At 48.4% G+C, this 19,694-nt stretch overlaps 1 protein-coding gene across 2 annotated transcripts in view; it reads right to left on the bottom strand.

The window, feature by feature from the left end:
- IGSF21 (immunoglobin superfamily member 21) overlaps positions 1-19,694 on the bottom strand; it is a 231,286-nt gene that overhangs the window by 37,717 nt on the left and 173,875 nt on the right. For both annotated transcript variants that reach the window (XM_081203122.1, XM_081203123.1), the window contains one exon: positions 15,905-16,023. In XM_081203122.1, coding sequence (XP_081059248.1) covers positions 15,905-16,023 — 119 coding nt within the window. The remainder of the gene's footprint in view (positions 1-15,904; positions 16,024-19,694) is intronic.

Raw genomic sequence — 19,694 nt, 5'->3', positions numbered from 1 at the left:
ATAAAAAATTAAAATAAACCCCGCCTTCAGCTGCATAGCTCAGCTGGCTAGAGCGTGGTGCTGATGACGGCGAGGTTGCAGGTTCGAGACCCATATGGGACAGCTGCATATTCCTGCATTGCAGAGGTTTGGACTAGATCAGTGTTTCTCAACCTGTGGGTCCCCAGATGCTGTTGAACTACAACTCCCATCATTCCTAGCCAGCATGACCAGTGGTCAGGGATGATGGGAGTTGTAGTCCAACAACATCTGGGGACCCACAGGTTGAGAACCGTGGGACTGGATGATCCTCAGGGTCCCTTCCAAGTCTACAATTCTATGATTCAACGTTTGCTGCAGAAAACAGCTGGCAATACGGCTTCTGTGGATCTCCCTCTTTCCTCTCCGCTCCCCCCCTCGAGATTGCCTCCCTCCCCACCCTTGCCAACTGGGCCTCTTGCCTCATTACCAAGAGACTTGTAAGTTTAAAGCTGCAGAGATTGAACAAGAGGCAGCGCCTGGGAGGTTTTCCACTTTAATAGGGGGCTTTGGGGCTAATCTGCAGGCAGAGAGCCATCTTCTTCTTCCCAGGTGATTTAATGGAGGATCCAGGGCCAGGAGGCAGAAAGAGTGGAGGAACAAATTAACAGAGCTGGGGAGAGAGACGGGGGGAGTGAAGAGGAGGAGAAGAGGAATCAAGGGGAATGAGCCATGAAGGAGCTGAATCGGAGCCTCTGTACATAAACCACGTGGGTGCAAAAAGATGCTTGGTGATGGATAGCTGGGGTGAGATTTAACTATCTGTCCCAGAATAATACCATTGTAGAGCTGGAAGGGGTCTCCAGGGGTCATGTAGTCCAACCCCCAGCAAGGTTGTTTTCTCCTGCTCTGGAGGGTAGGACTCGAACCAATGGCTTCAAGTTAAAGAAAGGAGATTCCGACTAAACACCAGGAAAAAACTTTCTGGCAGTAAGAGCTGTTTGGAGGGTGGAACGGTCTCCCTCGGGAAGTGGTGGACTCTCTTTCCGTAGAGGTTTTTAAGCAGATGTTAGATGGCCATCCATCATGGATGCTTTGCTGAGATTCCTGCATTGCAGGGGGTTGGACTAGATGACCCATGGGGTCCCTTCCAAGTCTATAATTCATGGGTAGGCAAACTAAGGCCTGGGGGCCGGATCCAGCCCAATCTTCTTCTAAATCTGGCCCATGGACTGTCCAGGAATCAGCATGATTTTACATGAGTAGAATGTGTCCTTTTATTTAAAATGCATCTCTGGGTTATTTGTGGGGCATAGGAATTCGTTCATTATTATTTTTTCCAAAATATAGTTCAGCCCCCCACAAGGTCTGAGGGACAGTGGACCGGCCCCCTTCTGAAAAAGTTTGCTGACCCCTGAAACAATTCTATGATCCAGAAACAAGGATCATAGCAGCCGATGGGCAATGTGAGTATGCCTTGCTCCAGCAAAGGAAGATTTGGGAGTTTGCTTGAAGCTCTCAATTCCTTTGAAGCCAGGTTGGGACCTGCCCCACCCCTGATGGAAACACAGCAATGTAGTGGAGGGGGTTCATAAGGGAGAGCAACTCCAGCAGTGGCGTAGCGTGGGGGGTTGCCGCACCGGGCGCAACATGTGGGGGGAGGGGGCACGGAAGAGCTGGCCACACCGGGCGCAACATGTGGGGGGAGGGGGCATGGAAGAAACTCGAGTGCTAAAATCCACGGGTTAGGGGGCACAAATTATTTGCCTTGCCCCGGGTGCTGACAACCCACGCTACGCCACTGAACTCCAGGACTTTCTCTCCTCCCTCCACACAGAGCAGAAGAGTGGACATAAATCACTGCAACAACAGGGCAACTGATGGCTCTCCCCAGCTCTGGAAAGCCAATGAGGAGATAGCAAGGCTTTCAAGTTCCCCCCTTGTTTGCAAAATATCGGCACAGAGAATGACCACAGCTTATCATTTTATGACAACCCACTTGTGGCGATCACACAGGGTCCCCGGACGTTTAACGGTCTATTGATCCCTGTGCCACCACTGGGCTCGCTTCCCCGCTGCCACCAACCAGTTACTCTCTGGTAAAACACTGAGTCCAGTCAGTTGTTAAAAGTGAACAAAAAAAAAGCAACACCAAGTTTATTTTACAAACATTAACAAGTTTATGGTTTCTCAGTTAATATTCCTGTTAGTATCTTAACTGTAGTTTCTTTACTGGCCTATACCTTCCTTATGGGACACGGGTGACGCTGTGGGTTAAACCACAGAGCCTAGGACTTGCCAATCAGAAGGTTGGTGGTTCGAATCCCTGCAATGGGGTGAGCTCCCGTTGCTCGGTCCCTGCTCCTGCCAACCTAGCAGTTCAAAAGCACGTCAAAGTGCAAGTAGATAAATAGGTACTGCTCCAGCGGGAAGGTAAACGGCGTTTCCGTGTGCTGCTCTGGTTCGCCAGAAGCAGCTTAGTCATGCTGGCCACATGACCTGGAAGCTGTATGCCGGCTCCCTTGGCCAATAAAGCGAGATGAGCGCTGGCAACCCCAGAATCGGCCACGACTGGACCTAATGGTCAGGGGTCCCTTTACCTTTACCTTTATGAACCCAGTATGATGCCACACACATAGCAGGGCAAACGCCACATCGCTGTTCCTAATAAACTGGGTATTGAATTGGGCATCACTGCTCTGTCTACCTCTATATGCATCAAGGCAGCAGGCTGTGATTTGGGGTTGGGATTGGGATAGGCACAGGGGCAGCCACGGTGAGATCCTGCACTTCAGACTCTTCCACTGCGGAAGCAACTCTGGAAGGGCACGGCTAAGTCTCAACACAGTGCAACTTCTGCGGCCCCCGCTCTATTTTATGAGGATGTTTTAAGACAGAAAGGTCTCTCCCAGGAGCTCCTTGGTTAATTACCTCATTCGGTCCAGACCTGGCTTTCCATTATGGGATGAATTATTCTCTTTTCCTGCTGAGGCAGCTGGCATGGGGAGAATGGGGTCACCAGCCTTCCTTTGAAACCCAAGGGCAATTGAGATGATGTGGGAGGGAGAGCCATTGAAGGTAGAGAATGACTGTGAACACTCACAGTACCAGGGAGGTAGTGAGGAGGGGGAAGAGGAAATGGGCATTTCCTGATTTGTGGACTGGCTTGAAAGAACCCCCCCCCCATTAACATGTCTCAGAATGCCGAAGATACGAGGCTGCACTTTCTATTTATACTGACAGCCCACCCTGCGAGCTGACCTACATATCCAGCAGAATTGCATGCTGCAGCACTAACACTTATGGAATCACGGAGCTGTCACGTTGGAAGGTGCACCCAAAGGCAATCTAGTCCTGCCCCCTGCAATGTAGGAACTGCAGTTAAAGAACCCCCGACAGGTGGCCATGCAATCTCCACTTAGAAACCTCCAAGGAAAGAGAGGCTACCACCTTCATGTGGTGCAGTCAGTCAGCATGTCTGGCTGTTAATCAGAAGGTTGATAGTTCGAGTCCACCCAGGGATGGTTGTGGGCAGCATTCCTGCACTGCTGGGGGTGGGACTAGAGGTCCCTTCCAACTCTACAATTCTATAATAAATAATAATAAAATTTGATTTATATCCTGCCCTCCCTAGCCAAAGCCGGGCTCAGAGCGGCTAACAACCATAAAAATAGCACAATTTACATAAAATCACAATCAATTAATTGAAATACATTCTAAAATCAATTCAGAATCAAATTAATGGCAACCATTGGGCTAGAGTTCTATGAGGATTACAGAAGGAGGGGGTCAGACTGTGCCTTGGCCAAAGGCCTGGTGGAACAGCTCTGTCTTGCAGGCCCTGCGGAAAAATGTCAAGTCCCGCAGGGCCCTGGTCTCTTGTGACAAGCGTTCCACCAGATCAGAGCCACAGCCGAAAAAGCCCTGGCTCTGGTTGAGGCCAGCCTAACCTCTCTGTGGCCTGGGACCTTGAAGATGTTTTTGTTTGAAGACCGTAAGGTCCTCTGTGGGACATACCAGGAGAGGCAGTCCTGTAGGTATGATTCTAAGTGAGTCTGTTCTACTCTCAAACAGCTCTCACCATCATAAAATCTTCCTGATGTTGAGTTGGAATCCCCTTCCTTGTCATTTGAATTCATTGGTTTGTGTCCTACCCTCTGGAGCAGCAGAAAACAAGCTGGCTCTGCCTTCTTTTTGATAGCTTTTGGCAATGTGAAGATGGCTATTGCATCACTTCAGCCTTCCCTTCTCCAGGCTACACATACCCAGCTCCCTCAACCATTCCTCATCTAGCTCAGTTTCCATATCCTTGATCATCTTGGTCACCCTCCTCTGCGCGTGTTCCAGTTTGCCAACATCCTTCTTACATTGTGGTGCCAAGACTCCAGGTGGCATCTGAGGTAATAGAGTGGAATAGAGAGGTAAAATAGGGACGTGGGTGGTCCTGTGGTCTAAGCCACTGAGCCCAGGGCTAGCCGATCAGAAGGTCGGAGGTTCAAATCCCTGCGACGGGGTGAGCTCCCATGCTCGGTCCCTGCTCCTGCCTACTTAGCAGTTCGAAAGCACATCAAAGTGCAAGTAGATAAATAGGTACCGCTCTGGCAGGAAGGTAAATGGCGTTTCCGTGAGGTGCTCTGGTTCATCAGAAGTGGCTTTGTCATGCTGGCCTGTGGACTGCCTCACCAGAGTGGTGCATGCTCTAGTTATCTCCTGCTTGGACTACTGCAATGTGCTGTATGTGGGGCTACCTTTGAAGGTCACCAGAAACTACAACTAATCCAGAATGTGGCAGCTAGACTGGTGACTGGGAGCAGCCGCCGAGACTACATAACACTGGTCCTGAAAGACCTACTCTGGGTCCCAGTACGTTTCCGAGCACAATTCAAAGTGTTGGTGCTGACCTTTAAAGCCCTATACGGCCTCGGTCCAGTATATCTGAAAGAGCATCTCAAGCCCCATCGTTCAGCCCAGACACTGAGGTCCAGCGCCGAGGGCCTTCTGGCGATTCCCTCACTGCAAGAAGCAAAGCTACAGGGAGCCAGGCAGAGGGCCTTATCGGTTGTGGCACCCGCCCTGTGGAACACCCTCCCATCAGATGTCAAAGCGATAAACAACTACCTGACATTTAGAAGACATCTGAAGGCAGCCCTGCTCAGGGAAGTTTTTGATGTGTGACATTTTAATGTATTTTTAATCTTTGTTCGAAGCCACCCAGAGTGGCTGGGGAAACCCAGCCAGATGGGCGGGGTACAAATAAATTATTATTATTATTATTATTATTATTATTATTATTATTATTATTACCCGGAAGCTGTATGCCGGCTCCCTTGGCCAGTAAAGCGAGATGAGCGCTGCAACCCCAGAGTTGTCTGCGACTGGACCTAACAGTCAGGGGTCCCTTTACCTAACAGCAGACTGTAATGCTCGTTTCCCACCGCTAGGCGCCACATGCACAGCACATCTGATAGGCATTTAGCGGCTCCTAGTGGCAAAATGCAAAGAAAAACCCCCAGAAATGCAGCCAGACAGCTTGTCAGGGGTACAGCTTCACATCAAAATTTGCCTGTGGCCAGATAACACCTCCAATTATTTCCCACCGTGTGCAGAGGCGAACACACTGTTGTCTCGGAGACGGAACGTGCTCCTTGTAGTAGACTTCGCTAAAGGTTACGGCAGGCTGTTCTCCCCCGATATATCTTCACTTCTATTACGGCCGATTTGTAGGTTCAAATGCCTCTGAGGAGGAGGACAGCCGCCCATGGGGAAAGTGTGACCTCATTTATTGCCATGCATTCGACAAGGTTGAAGACTTTTACTGAGGAAGCCATGTGGGAGACAGCGACCTGTTCTTATCTCTAAAGGTCATGTACATGGCTTATTTTTAAACAGCCAATGCCCACTTAGACATGCATCTTACTTGGCAAAAGACCCACCTGCTTCCCGACCCCCAATAATACAAAACAGCAAACAACCCACTTTCCTCCCTCTCTCCCTCCCTCCCCACATTTGTAATGGCAGAGTTCATATTGGGGCATTTGTTTCTACCCAGAGTAAAGGCAGGTTAAACCTTGCTTTCAATTCCAGAGCTATAAATCCTAGCAATGCAAAGGCCATGCCTCTGTGCATATCTAGAGTGTGCACTTCATTTACAAGGCACAGTCTCTGAGCCTCACACACCACAGGCAAACATTTCACAGGGATTCATGGACCAGGCAATAGTTCCAGGAAGGGCTGGGGGAGGGCCCCTGGCAGAGCCACCTCCAGTCAGTGCAGATACTGCTGTGCTAGATAATACCTGTCAGGAGTCCAGGTTCCCAGCTTGATAACACAGAAAGGGTGGGTAATTAAAAAGGAGGATTTATTGCAAAAACAAACAGATAGCTCCGGGTGGCTCTGACAAAGCCTCCGGCATCATTACTCAAGATGACCCTTCTGAAGACTCCTTCCGGCGTCTACAGAAGATATTGAACTTATGACGCTTACATCTCTTGTTTTGCTTCCAATCTAGCAGCCCTCCCATTCGCCGACTCTTTGGACTTAGTGGATCAGCTCCAACCTCTTCCTGTTCTGAGAGGTTCTCTCTGAATCTATTCGCTCCTATTTGTGCTTCCTGTGAGCTTTGGCTGTGCTCTAGCCTGCTCTCAGCTACTGCCTTATCAGCCTGCCCATCAAGAACAGGAAGAGCCGAAGTCTGCAGCTGCCAGCTCTTGCCTGCCTGCAGAGACATAAGGGTCATAAGTTCAATATCTTCTGTCGACGCAGGAAGCAGTCTTCAGAAGGGTCATCTTGAGTAATGATGCCGAAGGCTTTGTCAGAGCTGCCCGGAGCTATCTGTTTGTGTTTGCAATAAATCCTCCTTTTAAATTTAATTAGGGTTAGTGGCACCCTGTGCCAAGGTGCCCGCCCATCAGGGGCGCCCAGCAGCTGGAGTGCAGGATCAAAAGGGAACAGCTGCGAGGGCATGCTGGGTGGTGGCGGCTTTTCCTACGGCCAGCCACGCTCTCTCGCTTCCTGCCTGCAAGAGGAGGCGGCAGTGGCGGCACACAAAGCTACATGGTGCCCTTCTCCCTCCTGCCCGCTCCGCTGCAGTAGCAGGACTGCTGAGGAAGCCCGTGCGGCAAGCGAGCCTCAAGCTGCCCAGCACAGAGGGCAGGGAGGACGGGGAGGGAGGGAGGGGCGCCAAGAACATCGCCCCCACCCCTTCTGTCGAGGAAAAAGGTGGAGGAGCGATTCATTCAGATTTGGGGAGGTGGGAGGGGAAAGCTGGGGGGGGGCACACTATCATTAGGACTCAGTTCGGAGGTAAGGATGGACTCGAGAGCATGATCTCCATGCAGTTAGTTAGTGGTTAAAAACAAACAAACACCAACAAAACACCAACAAAAAAGTCCTTTAAAGATGGGGGCGGGTTTTAAGGTCCTATTTAGATTCAGCAGGGCTTACTCTCAGGTAAGTGCGGTTAGGGCTGCAGCCTTTGTGACCCAAGTTTCGGATCCCTTTTAGGTTCAAGATGTCACTGCTTTACACACACACACACACACACACACACACACACACACACACACACATCAATATTTGAAAACGTCAGCTATGTACTTAAACACAAATTGGCCGGGAACTTCATTCTTTGTGTCTTCATCAATTTATTTAAAGAACAGCAAACTGGTGATTGCTTTAACTTTTTGATATGTGGTGATTTGAATCATGAGGATGAATTAGAAGAACTGCTGAGTCTTGAATGAGTCTTGCTTTGGAATTGAGGACTTCATTAGATTTTCTTCTGCCTTTTCATTTCATTTTGTTCTAAGGGCTTGTTAGAGATAATGAGGAAGTGTGGTGTCAGCTCCCTTAAAAAAAAAGTCAACAACTCTGGGGAACCTTTCTTTAAAAAAGGTCAACAACTTTGGGGTCCCCCCTTAAAAAAGGCCGACAACTCTGGGAAAGGGGGGGGCATAGGAGGGATCTTTGCACCACAGCGCCGGATATGCTTAAGATGGCCCTGCCTACCTAACAGCTGTCTGTTCAACTTTGGGGTCCCCCCCTCTCTGTTCTTGGCTGCTTTCTGCAGTTAGTAAACAAGCAAACCCCTGTGTTGCAAAATATGAGTCAGCAATATCAAAAGCAACACGATGGCCAGAAACAATTACAATGTGAAAACTTTATGGAATAATTCAAAACTAACAAACTGAAGTCTCTGGAAGTCCTTCAATGAATCACAGTTACCGTCCCATCAGTCCCACCCCCTTACTGGCAGCAGGTCCACTAGTCAATCTAGTTTATCATCCCAGTCGGACGTCGGAGACCAACACGTCTTCTTACATCCCCTCCCACACAGACAGGGTGCAGCACTTGGTAGAGGGGATTTTCGAAGGGGCAGTCGCTACCGGACAAGGAGGAACTTTTAATTGTTAATAATTTGTCATGCACTTCATCTACTAATGAATTGCAAACTTTACAATTGGGACTTGGCTTTGTTCCAAAACCTTCTTATAATGCTTTTCAGACCAGGGTCTGGCCATTGTGTTGCTTTTGATATTGCTTTCTGCAGTTGACAGTTGGCTGCAAACCTTCGCTTGGAGCTGGCTCATTCCTGACAATACCTTTGGTTTGGCTCAGGATCAGGCAGCAGGTGTTTTAAGTCAAGGTCAGGCAGGCAGAGCATGAAGGAAACAGCCGAGCTGCATCGGACAACTTAACTACGAACTGCAAAAATTGGAATTTCCTCCAAACCTGTGCCAAAATTTTGCAGGCTTTTTTTTGTTTTTTGTGGCAGCGTTTAGCAGTGAAAACCCTGCATTTTGCAGCACCCCACAAACTGCTACATCAAACATAGGGTTCGTTCTTAACTGTGGACCCCAAAATCTGGAATCTGCTCCTAACCTCCCATGTCTTTACTCAAAATAAGAGCTCTGCAGCTGGATTGGACCAAAGGCCCCTCTGGTCCAGCCTGCTGTTCTCACAGTAGCCAATCAGGTGGCTCCAGGAAGCCCATAAGCACCTAGGACACCACAAGAAGTACCTGCTTGACCTGGCCAATGACTCATCTAGCCCACCTGTAATCTCCAGCAACTGGGATTCAGAAGCACTGCTGCCTTCAATAGTGGAGACTGAACCAAGCCACCATCAGGGCTGGCCCAATATATTTTGATACCTGAGGCAAACTGCAAAATGGGGGAGTAAGATCTACATCAGGAACAAGGGGGTGGGGGAATAAATGTCTACATTGGGATCTGCTTTCCCTGTGGCTCCTGCCACCCAAGGTTGTTGCCTCATCTTGTCTAATGAGTGGGCCGGCCCTCACCATCATGGCTATTAGCCATTGATAGCCATATCTTCCTTGAATTTGCCTCAAGCTCTTTTAAGGCCATCTAAGTGGGCGTGTAACCCTGTCTCCTGTGGGAAGGAGTTCCAAAGTTCAATTATGCACTGTGCCAAGAGCTTCCTTTTATCTGTCCTGAATCTTCCAACATTCAGCTTCATTGGATATGTTCTAGTGTTGGGAAGAGAGAGGGAGAAATGCTTTCTCTATCCTTTTCTCTAAACTATTCTTTCTCCCACTTTCTCCCTGCTGCTGGATCAGACCATAGGCTCCTCTAATCCAGCCCTGATGCCTATGGGGAGCCTGAAAACTCTCTCTCTCTCCTGCCCCCCACTAGTAAAGAGAGTTTAAATCCTAGGGTCAAAAAAGATGCAATATAACAGGTACAGCCTTTGGCATTTCCATGCAAAGCTCAAATGCGTACAAGATAAGCTTTGTGACCCTTTGCCACAGCAGGCAATTAACAATAACACATTCTTGCAACACTCCCGCTGTTGTATACATTTGGGCTTTGCATGGAAATGTCACAGGTTGCAGCTCCTGAGTTCCACCACCTCTTGGTCACTCTGTTAATTATTATTATTATTTTAAGAAATGCATCTGATGATGGGGGTTCTGGCCCTGAAAAGCTTATGCTGCAATGAATTAGTTAATCTTTAAAGCTGTCACAAGACTTTTTATTTTTTTAAGTTAACAGCAAAAGTAGCACAGTTTTACTGTGGAAAGGTGCTGCGTGTCTCGTAGGTGCACAGCCGGTTTTTGCCTAATGAAAACATCAAAGCAAATCCTGCCTATTAATGACGATGATGATAATGATAGGAATTATACCCTGTCCTTCCCAAAGAGCCTATGGTGGCAAGCAGTTACACAATTTAAAAACAAAGCTGAAACGTTGCAAAACAGCCAAAACATTCCAAAGACAATTACACAACTGAAAACATCTAAAAGCATTTCCAATTAAGAAATATTCTAAAAGCAATTACAGTGAAAAACATCCTTCCATCCAAAGATCAGGGGGGTGCCAGCAGCAAGATTTTTCAGTATGGGTAAGCAGGAGTGCTTCTGAATGCCATCTGAAAGTTAATCTATATCTGTCTGTCTGTCTGTCTGTCTGTCTGTCTAGCCATATTGCATGCATATCCCTCCTTTTTCTCCAATGAGCTCAGTTCACTCCCAGTCAGAGCAACAGGCTCACTCTGAGCTCTCCGTGGTCCTGAAACTCTTGAAATTTCTGAGGTGCCTTGCCTTGGGATGGGGTGGGGTGGAGTGCTCCTCTCTGGACCTCAACGGGGGTGGGGGCACTATATTCACAGCTATCTCCTTAAGTACGCCCATGAAAGATCTGAGGCCTGAGGCACAGCCACCATTAAATATTACAGACCAATGAAGGAGAGTGATGTTTTCCCAGCTAGTAAGTAACTGTCAGAAGACTCTGACCAGAGATATAATTACTACAATGGGAAGAGGAGAACAACAGAAGGGTTAGGTGGGGGGGGGGTGTGGTGGAAGAGAAAGAGTGTTTAGCCCGGCGGCTGGTCGCCATGGATACCGCTGCGCACTGCACTGGGCTTTTCTTAAAGACCTCGAGAAACGGAAGGGTCATCCGCTCCAGAGAAAATGCTCCTTAAGAAGCTGATTTCATATTTGAAAGCCCAGGGCTTGGGATGCATCCCACATCACCACAATTACATACAATCTATGAGCTAGTCCTCCTCTCCTCCTCCTCCCCCCAAGCCCCCCACGTCCCCTACACAACCCTCTCAGACCTCCCCTACACAACCTTCTCAGATGGGGAGGCTGGTAAACCTGGGACTTAAGAACACAAGAAGAAACTTTAAAATCGAAAACGCATAAATAAACATTGAAAAAAAGGACATAAGAAGAGCTGGGTGGATCAGGCCAAGGGTCAATCTAGTCCAGCATCCTGTTGTCACAGTGGCCAACCAGATGCGCCAATGAGAAGCCTACAGTACATGCAAGATTCAAGTACAAGAGTGCTCTCTCTCCTCGCCTGTGGTCTCCAGCACATGGTATTCAGAAGCATTGCTGCCTTCAATTGTGGAAGCAGAGCACAGCCGCTGTGGCTAGTAGCCATCAATAGCCCTCTTCTCCTCCATTAGTAATAATAATAATAATAATAATAATAATAATAATAATAATAATAATAATATATTATTTATACCCCACCCATCTGGCTGGGTTTCCCCAGTCACTCTGGGCAGCTTCCAACACAATATTAAAATACAGTACAGTGGTGCCTTGCAAGACGAAATTAATTCGTTCCACGAGTTTTGTCGTCTTGCGATTTTTTTCATCTTGCGAAGCACGGTGTCGGGAAAGTTTTGGAAAAGCTTCAAAAATACCAAAGTCTTTAAAAACCTCAAAAAAGGCTACCACACCACGTTCTAGGAGTTGCTCCTCGAAGTCAAGTCGCAACTGTATTAACGGTGTTAAGAAAAAGGAAACAAACTTGCAAGACGTTTCCGTCTTGCGAAGCAAGCCCATAGGGAAAATCGTCTTGTGAAGCAACTCAAAAAACCAAAAACCCTTTCGTCTAGCGAGTTTTTTTGTCTTGCGAGGCATTCGTCTTGCGAGGTACCACTGTAATGCATCAAACAGTAAAAGCTTCCCCAAACAGGGCTGCCTTCAGATCTCATCTAAAAGTCTGGTAGTTGTTGTTCTCTTTGACATCTGGTAGAAGGGCATTCCACAGGGCGGGCGCCACTACCGAGAAGGCCCTCTGCCTGGTTCCCTGTGACTTGGCTTCTCGCAGTGAGGGAACCACCAGAAAGCCCTTGGTGCTGGACCTCAGTGTCTGGGCAGAACGATGGGGGTGGAGACGCTCCTTCAGGTATACAGGACCGAGGCCGTTTAGGGCTTTAAAGGTCAGCACCAACACTTTGAATTGTGCTCGGAAACGTACTGGGAGCCAATGTAGGTCTTTCAAGACTGGTGTTATGTGGTCTCGGTGGCCGTTCCCAGTCACCAGCCTAGCTGCCACATTCTGGATTAGTTGTAGTTTCCGGGTCACCTTCAAAGGTAGCCCCACATAGTCCAAGTGGGAGATAACCAGAGCATGCACCACTCTGGCAAGACAGTCCGAGGGCAGATAAGGTCTCAGCCTGCGTACCAGATGGAGCTGGTAAACATTAATTTGTCTAATCCTCTTTTAAAGCCACCTCGGTCGGTGGCCATCACTGCCTCCCACTGGAGTGAGTTCCACAGTTGAACTAGGTGAATCCACTAGGTGAGTAAGTCCTTCCTTTTATCTCTCCTGTATCTTTCCATATTCATCTTTATTGGATGGCCATGAGTTCTTGTGCCATGAGAGAGGGTCCCATTCAATCCAGTACGGCCCCAGACCACAGATCTCATCCCCATGAGCATGGAACAGCCCTCCAGGTCTCACTTTGGGGCTTTCCACAGGCATCTGATTGGCTGCTGCAAAAACAGGATGTTGGAAAAGGCCAGGAGGACTGCCCTGCTCAGGGCCTGAGGGCCCCAGTCCTGCCACTCACCACTTGGCCCAGGGCAGGGCCTGATGGGCTCTATAAAGGACTGCCACCGCCACTGCTGCTGAGCAGAGAGGGCTCCGTTCAGTTCAGTTTTTGTTTAAATTGTTTAAATTGCTATTATTTTTTACTTATCGTATTTTTCGCTCCATAAGACACACTTTTTTCCTCCTAAAAAGGTAGGGGAAATGTTTGTGCGTCTTATGGAATGAATGTGTGGTCGATCACTGGCTCCCTTTCCAGTCCGGCCCCTTGCCCAGGTCTCCACTGCTGAATGTTCTGCAGATGAAGCCCGTTTGCTTCCCCAGCACCATGTGACTGGCTGATGAGATTATCTGTCTGGAAACTGTAGAAACGGCTCCCTTTACTTTCCTAAAGAAGCTGCAGAACTGTGAGTTGAACCCCATAAAACCAGGATTTTTCCCCTTTGCAAAGTAAGCTCAACAACTTTGAGCTGATCCTCAAAAAAGGGGGCTTTTCCCCTTTGCAAAAGAAGCTGCACAACTGTGAGCTGATCCCCCCAAAAACGGGGCTTTCCCCCTTTCCTCCTCTGAAAACTAGGTGAGTCTTATGGTCAGGTGCATCTTATGGAGAGAAAAATACGGTTTGTCATTTTAAACTGTGATATTAATGCTGTATTCTTAGTTTTAGATTTTGATTTATGTGGAAATCGTTTCCCATTAGGTTGTGTATTTTTTGATGTGGTTTATTTAATGTTTATGACTTTTGTAATTATGTAAATCTTGTTATGCTGTAAGCCGCCTTCAGCATTTTTTTTTAACTGTGGAAAGGCGGCATACAAATAAAAAATGATGATGATGATCTTGTTCTTATGTTTAACTGAGTGGGGAGGGAGGGCTGTGGTTCTCCTGCCTGGCCCATGGCCTTCATGGTGCCACTTGAATGGCTACTATAGGAAACAAGATACCTAATTAGATAGGTCTTTTGCCTGATCCTACAATGACAAACCTAGACAGCATCTTAAAAAGCAGAGAATCACCTTGCCAACAAAGGTCCGTATAGCTAAAGCTATGGTTTTCCCAGTAGTGATGTATGGAAGTGAGAGCTGGACCATAAAGAAGACTGATCGCCGAAGAATGGATGGTTTTGAATTAGGGTGCTGGAGGAGACTCTTGAGAGTCCCATGGACTACAAGAGGATCAAACCTATCCATTCTGGAGGAAATCAGCCCTGAGTGTTCACTGGAAGGACAGATCCTGAAGCTGAGGCTTCAATACTTTGGCCACCTCATGAGAAGAGAAGACTCCCTGGAAAAGACACTGATGTTGGGGAAGATGGAGGGCACAAGGAAAAGGGGATGACAGAAGACGAGATGGTTGGACAGTGTTCTCGAAGCTACCAGCATGAGTTTGACCAAACTGTGGGAGGCAGTGGAAGACAGGAGTGCCTGGCGTGCTCTGGTCCATGGGGTCACGAAGAGTCGGACATGGCTAAACCACTAAACAACAACAACAACAGGGCTCTGCTTATGTTCCTTATTTCCAGGTCTTTCGTCCTTGACTGATCTTCACGTAGGATTTTTTTTTTAAATGTCCCTCGTTATAAGGGTTGCTGATTCGAAGAGAGGGAAGGGAGGGGGAGAGGCGGTAGGACATGCCTCCTGCACCGTTCCAGGCCTGAGAAGATTTCAACAGACAGGCAACTGCACGAAACGTGGTAGCAGCTGGTGCTGAGCGCAGCCTTCCCCCCCCCCCCCCCAATGACAGAGAAGCTCATTTGTCAACTCCGGGTTCCTCCGCTGCAAACGGAGCCACGCTCAGTAAATATAAATCGCAACATCTGTTCCGTGCTGCTCTCTGGCACAGATCTCGCTCACCCACCCGTCTTCCTCCTCCTCCCCGAAATAGCACACACACACAAACACACACACGCTCGGAGCAAGCGACAAAGATGGAGGCTCGGCCTCTTGGCTACAGACAACAGAACCTGCTGACTCCATCACCATCCGGCAGCCTCCCTGTGGTACAAGGTCTGGATGCAGGCTGCAAGGAACAGCTGGTGTTTGTATTGTGGTGTGTGCTTCTGCGGCGAACTTATGTTTATTTTTAAACAGGCGTTTGCACCCGTGGCACGGCGCACTGGCACCATTAACGGGGAGGTTAACCCCGTGGCTGTAGGAAGGCATTGCCGTTTCATATATAGCTGCCTGTAGTTGCCAGATTAAGGGAAGTCACGGCACCACTCTGTCCTGCCCGGAGTCCTGTTCTGGCCATGCCATGGTTCCAGAAGGGCATTGACAAGCTGGAAGGTGACTTTAAGAGGTTGGAGAGCTGGGCCAAAACTAACAAAATTGATTTCAGTAGGGACAAACGTAAGGTTCTGTGATTAGGCAGGAATAGTCAGATGCACAGATGCAGGATGGAGGAACCCCCTGGGCTTGACAGCGGTGCATGCGAAAAAGATCTACAAGTTCTTAGTACACCACAAGCCGAACACAAGTCAACGGTGTGATTCAGCAGCAGCAGAAACTAAACATATATATTTCTGAAGGAAGTTTTTAATATTTAATGTTGTATTGTTTTTAACACTCGATTGGGAGCCGCACAGAGTGGCTGGGGAAACTCAGCCAGATGGGCGGGGTATAAATAATAAATTATTAAATTATTATTACTATAAACCAAACAGCAAATGCAGTTCTAGTCTGAGTCAACAGAAGTCTAGTGTCCAGATCAAGGGAAGTAATAGCATCTCTCTATTCTGCCTGAGACAATGGAGAAGTAATAGGGGAGCCATGTTCAAGCATCTGAAGGGCTGGTCCATGGAAGATAGAGCAAGCTTGTTTTCTCCTGCTCCAGAGGGTGGGACCCAAGCCAGTAGATTCAAATGACAAGAAAGGAGATTACAACTAAATATTTGGAAGAACTTTAGGAGGGTAAGGGTTGTTCAACAGTGGGGTGGTTTCCCTTGGAAGGTGGTGGGCTCTCCTTCCTTGGAGGTTTTTAAGCAGATGTTGGGTAAACATCTGCTGTGGGTGCTTAAGCTGTGATTCCCGCATTGCCGGGCGGCGGATGAGATAACCCTCTCAACTCTACAGTTCTACGATCCTATAAATAGTGTGTCTAGTGAGTTGTTAAGAAGAGGGTTCAGCACTTACACATCACATTGAGGAAGATGTTTCCAGATGCTAGCACCACTTTCTCACGTGTTGCTCTGTCGTAAATCCCCACGTGGCACTCATAGGGGCCATTGTCTGAGATACGGACTTCAGGGAGCCTGGAATTACAAAGAAGAGGGAAAAACAAAGGTGAGAAGAGACAGTGCAAATTATACGGCTATGCATGGACCTTCTGATCTGCCCTGTGGTCCCCGGAGGAGGGTGCTTTACCCTGTGCCACCCCTGGGGTTCGCCCACCCTACCTCAGATCCATCCCTGAAACAAGTTGGGTGCAGGGCTGGATTTTTGGCTTTTTAAGGTAAAGGTAAAGGGACCCCTGACCGTTAGGTCCAGTCGTTGCTGACTCTGGGGTTGGCTGAGGGAGCCAGCGTACAGCTTCCGGGTCATGTGGCCAGCATGACTAAGCCGCTTCTAGCGAACCAGAGCAGCGCACAGAAATGCTGTTTACCTTCCCACCTGAGTGGTACCTATTTATCTACTTGCACTTTGACATGCTTTTGAACTGCTAGGTTGGCAGGAGCAGGGACCGAGCAACGAGAGCTCACCCCGTCGTGGGGATTCGAACCGCCGACCTTCTGATTGGCAAGTCCTAGGCTCTGTGGTTTAGACCACAGCACCACCCGCATCCCTGGCTTTTTAAAGGGGTATTTAAATTCTCAAAATTCCTCTTAAATGTTAGGGGTGCTGGTTACTGCTCAGAGTGGCTTCTCTGAGCACAAGGGAGCAGTTGCTAAGCAGGAGGAATTGCTCGCAAAGGGGAACCCGCACCCTGCAGGATCAATGCCTCCCCTCAACAACTGTTGAGCAGAGGTACTAATCCTGCATGTTGAGATGTCAGGCAGGAAGGAGAGACGTGGCTTAGGTCTAGCTTCTCCTGGGAAGATGCACACTTAGTCCTGAAGATCTCAGCCATTTTTGCATCCTGCCTGCTTCTCCCTCTTGCCTGATGCCACACTCACTGACAATCACAGATCACACTGGACCAACCCGACTCGACTTGAAGTGATCTGGAGCTGCATGTACCTGACTCGGTTGAAGCCGAAAGCTTGCATCCCCTTCTCAACAAAGGTCCATATAGTGAATAAACAGTCACAAACTTTTTATTGATAATAATCAGCTAAATAGTTTGAGGATCTATACAACTTTGTAACATGCAGAAAACAGCATTCTTAGAGAAACCAAACTGGAACTGAGGGAAGTCGGGGTGTGGGGTGTGGTGGGTGGGTTTTGTGGGGGAGGGGAGTGGGAGGAAAAATGGGGGGAAAACAAGGATGATATGTTTGTGGATAATATGTCTTGTTATAATTTTGAATAAAAAAAATTAAAAAACATAGGTCCGTATAGTGAAAGCTATGGTTTTCCCAGTAGTGATGTATGGAAGTGAGAGCTGGACCATAAAGAAGGCTGATTGCCAAAGAATTGATGCTTTTGAATTATGGTGCTGGAGGAGACTCTTGAGAGTCCCATGGACTGCAAGAAAATCAAACCTATCCATTCTTAAGGAAATAAGACCTGAGTGCTCACTGGAAGGACAGATCCTGAAGCTGAGACTCCAATAGTTTGGCCACCTCATGAGAAGAGAAGACTCCCTGGAAAAGACCCTGATGTTGGGAAAGATGGAGGGCACAAGGAGAAGGGGACGGCAGAGGATGAGATGGTTGGACAGTGTTCTTGACGCTACCAGGATGAATTTAACCAAACTGCAGGAGGCAGTAGAAGACAGGAGTGCCTGGCGTGCTCTGGTTCCTGGGGTCACGAAGAGTCGGACACAACTAACTGACTAAACAACAACAACAATGTCTTAGGATGTGAACACAAGAGATGCTCTTGCCTCCCCCCCCCCAGCTGTGCTCATGATATCATGATTGCAGTAAGCCAGAAAGTGGATTGGATTGTCTTCATTGTCAAGGTATCAGTGCACAATTTTCAAGCTCTCCACCCCAGCCAACAGCTTGCTGTTCTCTACACAGACTGGCATCAGCTTTCCAGGATTTCAGGCAAGAGATGTTCCCAGCCCTGCAGGGAAATGTTGTTGTGGATTGAACCCGGGACCTTCTGCATGCAACACGAAAGTCCCCCCCCCCACAAGACATATCCTTTTCTTCCCCCATGGCCCTTCTTTGTCTCCACCTCCACCTGCAACTGTTTCACCAAGTAACATTTGCAAAAGAGAGAGACCGAGAAAGAAACTCTCTCTTGCAGGCTTCTGAATGCAAACAGAAGAGAGAGCGAGAAATTAGGGCAAACTCTTGGATGCAAGAGAATTCTCTGTGGAAGTTGGGAGCAGGGGTTAAGCTGAGAGAAGCATTGATCTCTCTTCACCTTGATGCTCTGGCGCCTGACACTTCTCTGCTCCAGTATTAAATTCATCATGTGACATAACTTTAAATTAAAAACGGGTCTGAAGAGAGGGGAGGGGAAGAGGTAGTGGGGGGGGCCAGAGAAGGCCATCAGGGGGAGAGCAACAGAAAATCAAAGTGTCCCTACCTTGTCGCAGAGTCCAATTTGGAACGGGAGCTAAAGAACGAGCCTCCACGGACAGCAACCATGAAGGGCTCCTTGGTTGGAAAAAGTCAGATTGATGGGATCGGGCTTCTGGTGGGCGCCTGATATTATGAGTTAATCAAAGGATGCTGGCACACTGGGGAGGCCAAGGTTTCAGGAGGGCAGATGCAGAACTCCAATTACAACCTCACAAGAAGAGGGAACTGGTGGCTTTCTTGGCACAGGGTGAGAGAGGGCTAAGGAGACCAGAAATATATTGGGCAGAACTGGGAGAAAGAACGGAGGAAGAGGAGGAGGGAGAAGGGGTTGGCCAGGGTGTAGAGCTTGAAAAGCACCTGTACCTTGATAATGAAGGGATATGGCCCCGGGTAGAGCATCTGTGTTGCATGCAGAAGGCCCCCCAGGTCCAGTCCTCAGGTAGGACTGGGAATGTCTCCTGCTTGAAGATCTGGAGGGCTGATGCCAGTCGGTGTAGACAATGAAGGAGAGTCCACCACCTTCCAAGGTCTTAACCATAGCATTTTTAGACTGTACACCACAGTTGGCATGAAAACATGATGCTGGACTAGATGGGCCTTTGATCAGATCTGCAGAACGTTTCATAAGAACTTGAGAAGAGCTTGCTGGATCAGGCCAATGGCCCATTTAGTACAACATCCAGCTCTCACACCAACCAGATGCCCATTCTGGGAAGCCCTTAAGCAGATTCAAACACAAGAGCTCTCTTTCCACCTCCTGCGCTTTCCAGCAACAGGGATTCAGAAGGATGGCTGCCTCCAGCTGTAGAGGCAGAGGATAACCATTGTGGCTCGCAGCCATCAATTTATTTATGAATTTATCTATCACATCCCCTCTTACTGACCTTTTTTCTGAACTAAAACGTCCCAAATGCTGCAACCTTTCCTCCACCCCCTGATCCTTTTGGATGCCCTTTTCCAATCCCCCCCCAACTCTGCGATATCCTTTTTGAGGTGAGGCACCGTGACGGGGTGAGCTCCCGTTGCTCGGTCCCAGCTCCTGCCCACCTAGCAGTTCAAAAGCACGTCAAAGTGCAAGTAGATAAATAGGTACCACTCTGTCGGGAAGGTAAACGGCATTTCCGTGCGCTGCTCTGGTTCGCCAGAAGCGGCTTAGTCATGCTGGCCACATGACCCGGAAACTGTACGCCGGCTCCCTCAGCCAATAATGAGAGATGAGCACCGCAACCCCAGAGTCGTCCACGACTGGACCTAATGGTCAGGGGTCCCTTTACCTTTACCTTTTA

Source organism: Podarcis bocagei (assembly GCF_964188305.1).
Source record: "Podarcis bocagei genome assembly, chromosome: 7".
NCBI classification, from domain to species: domain Eukaryota; kingdom Metazoa; phylum Chordata; class Lepidosauria; order Squamata; family Lacertidae; genus Podarcis; species Podarcis bocagei.
Note: the sequence above shows the minus strand (reverse complement) of the source record. Positions and strands in the feature narration are given on the sequence as shown.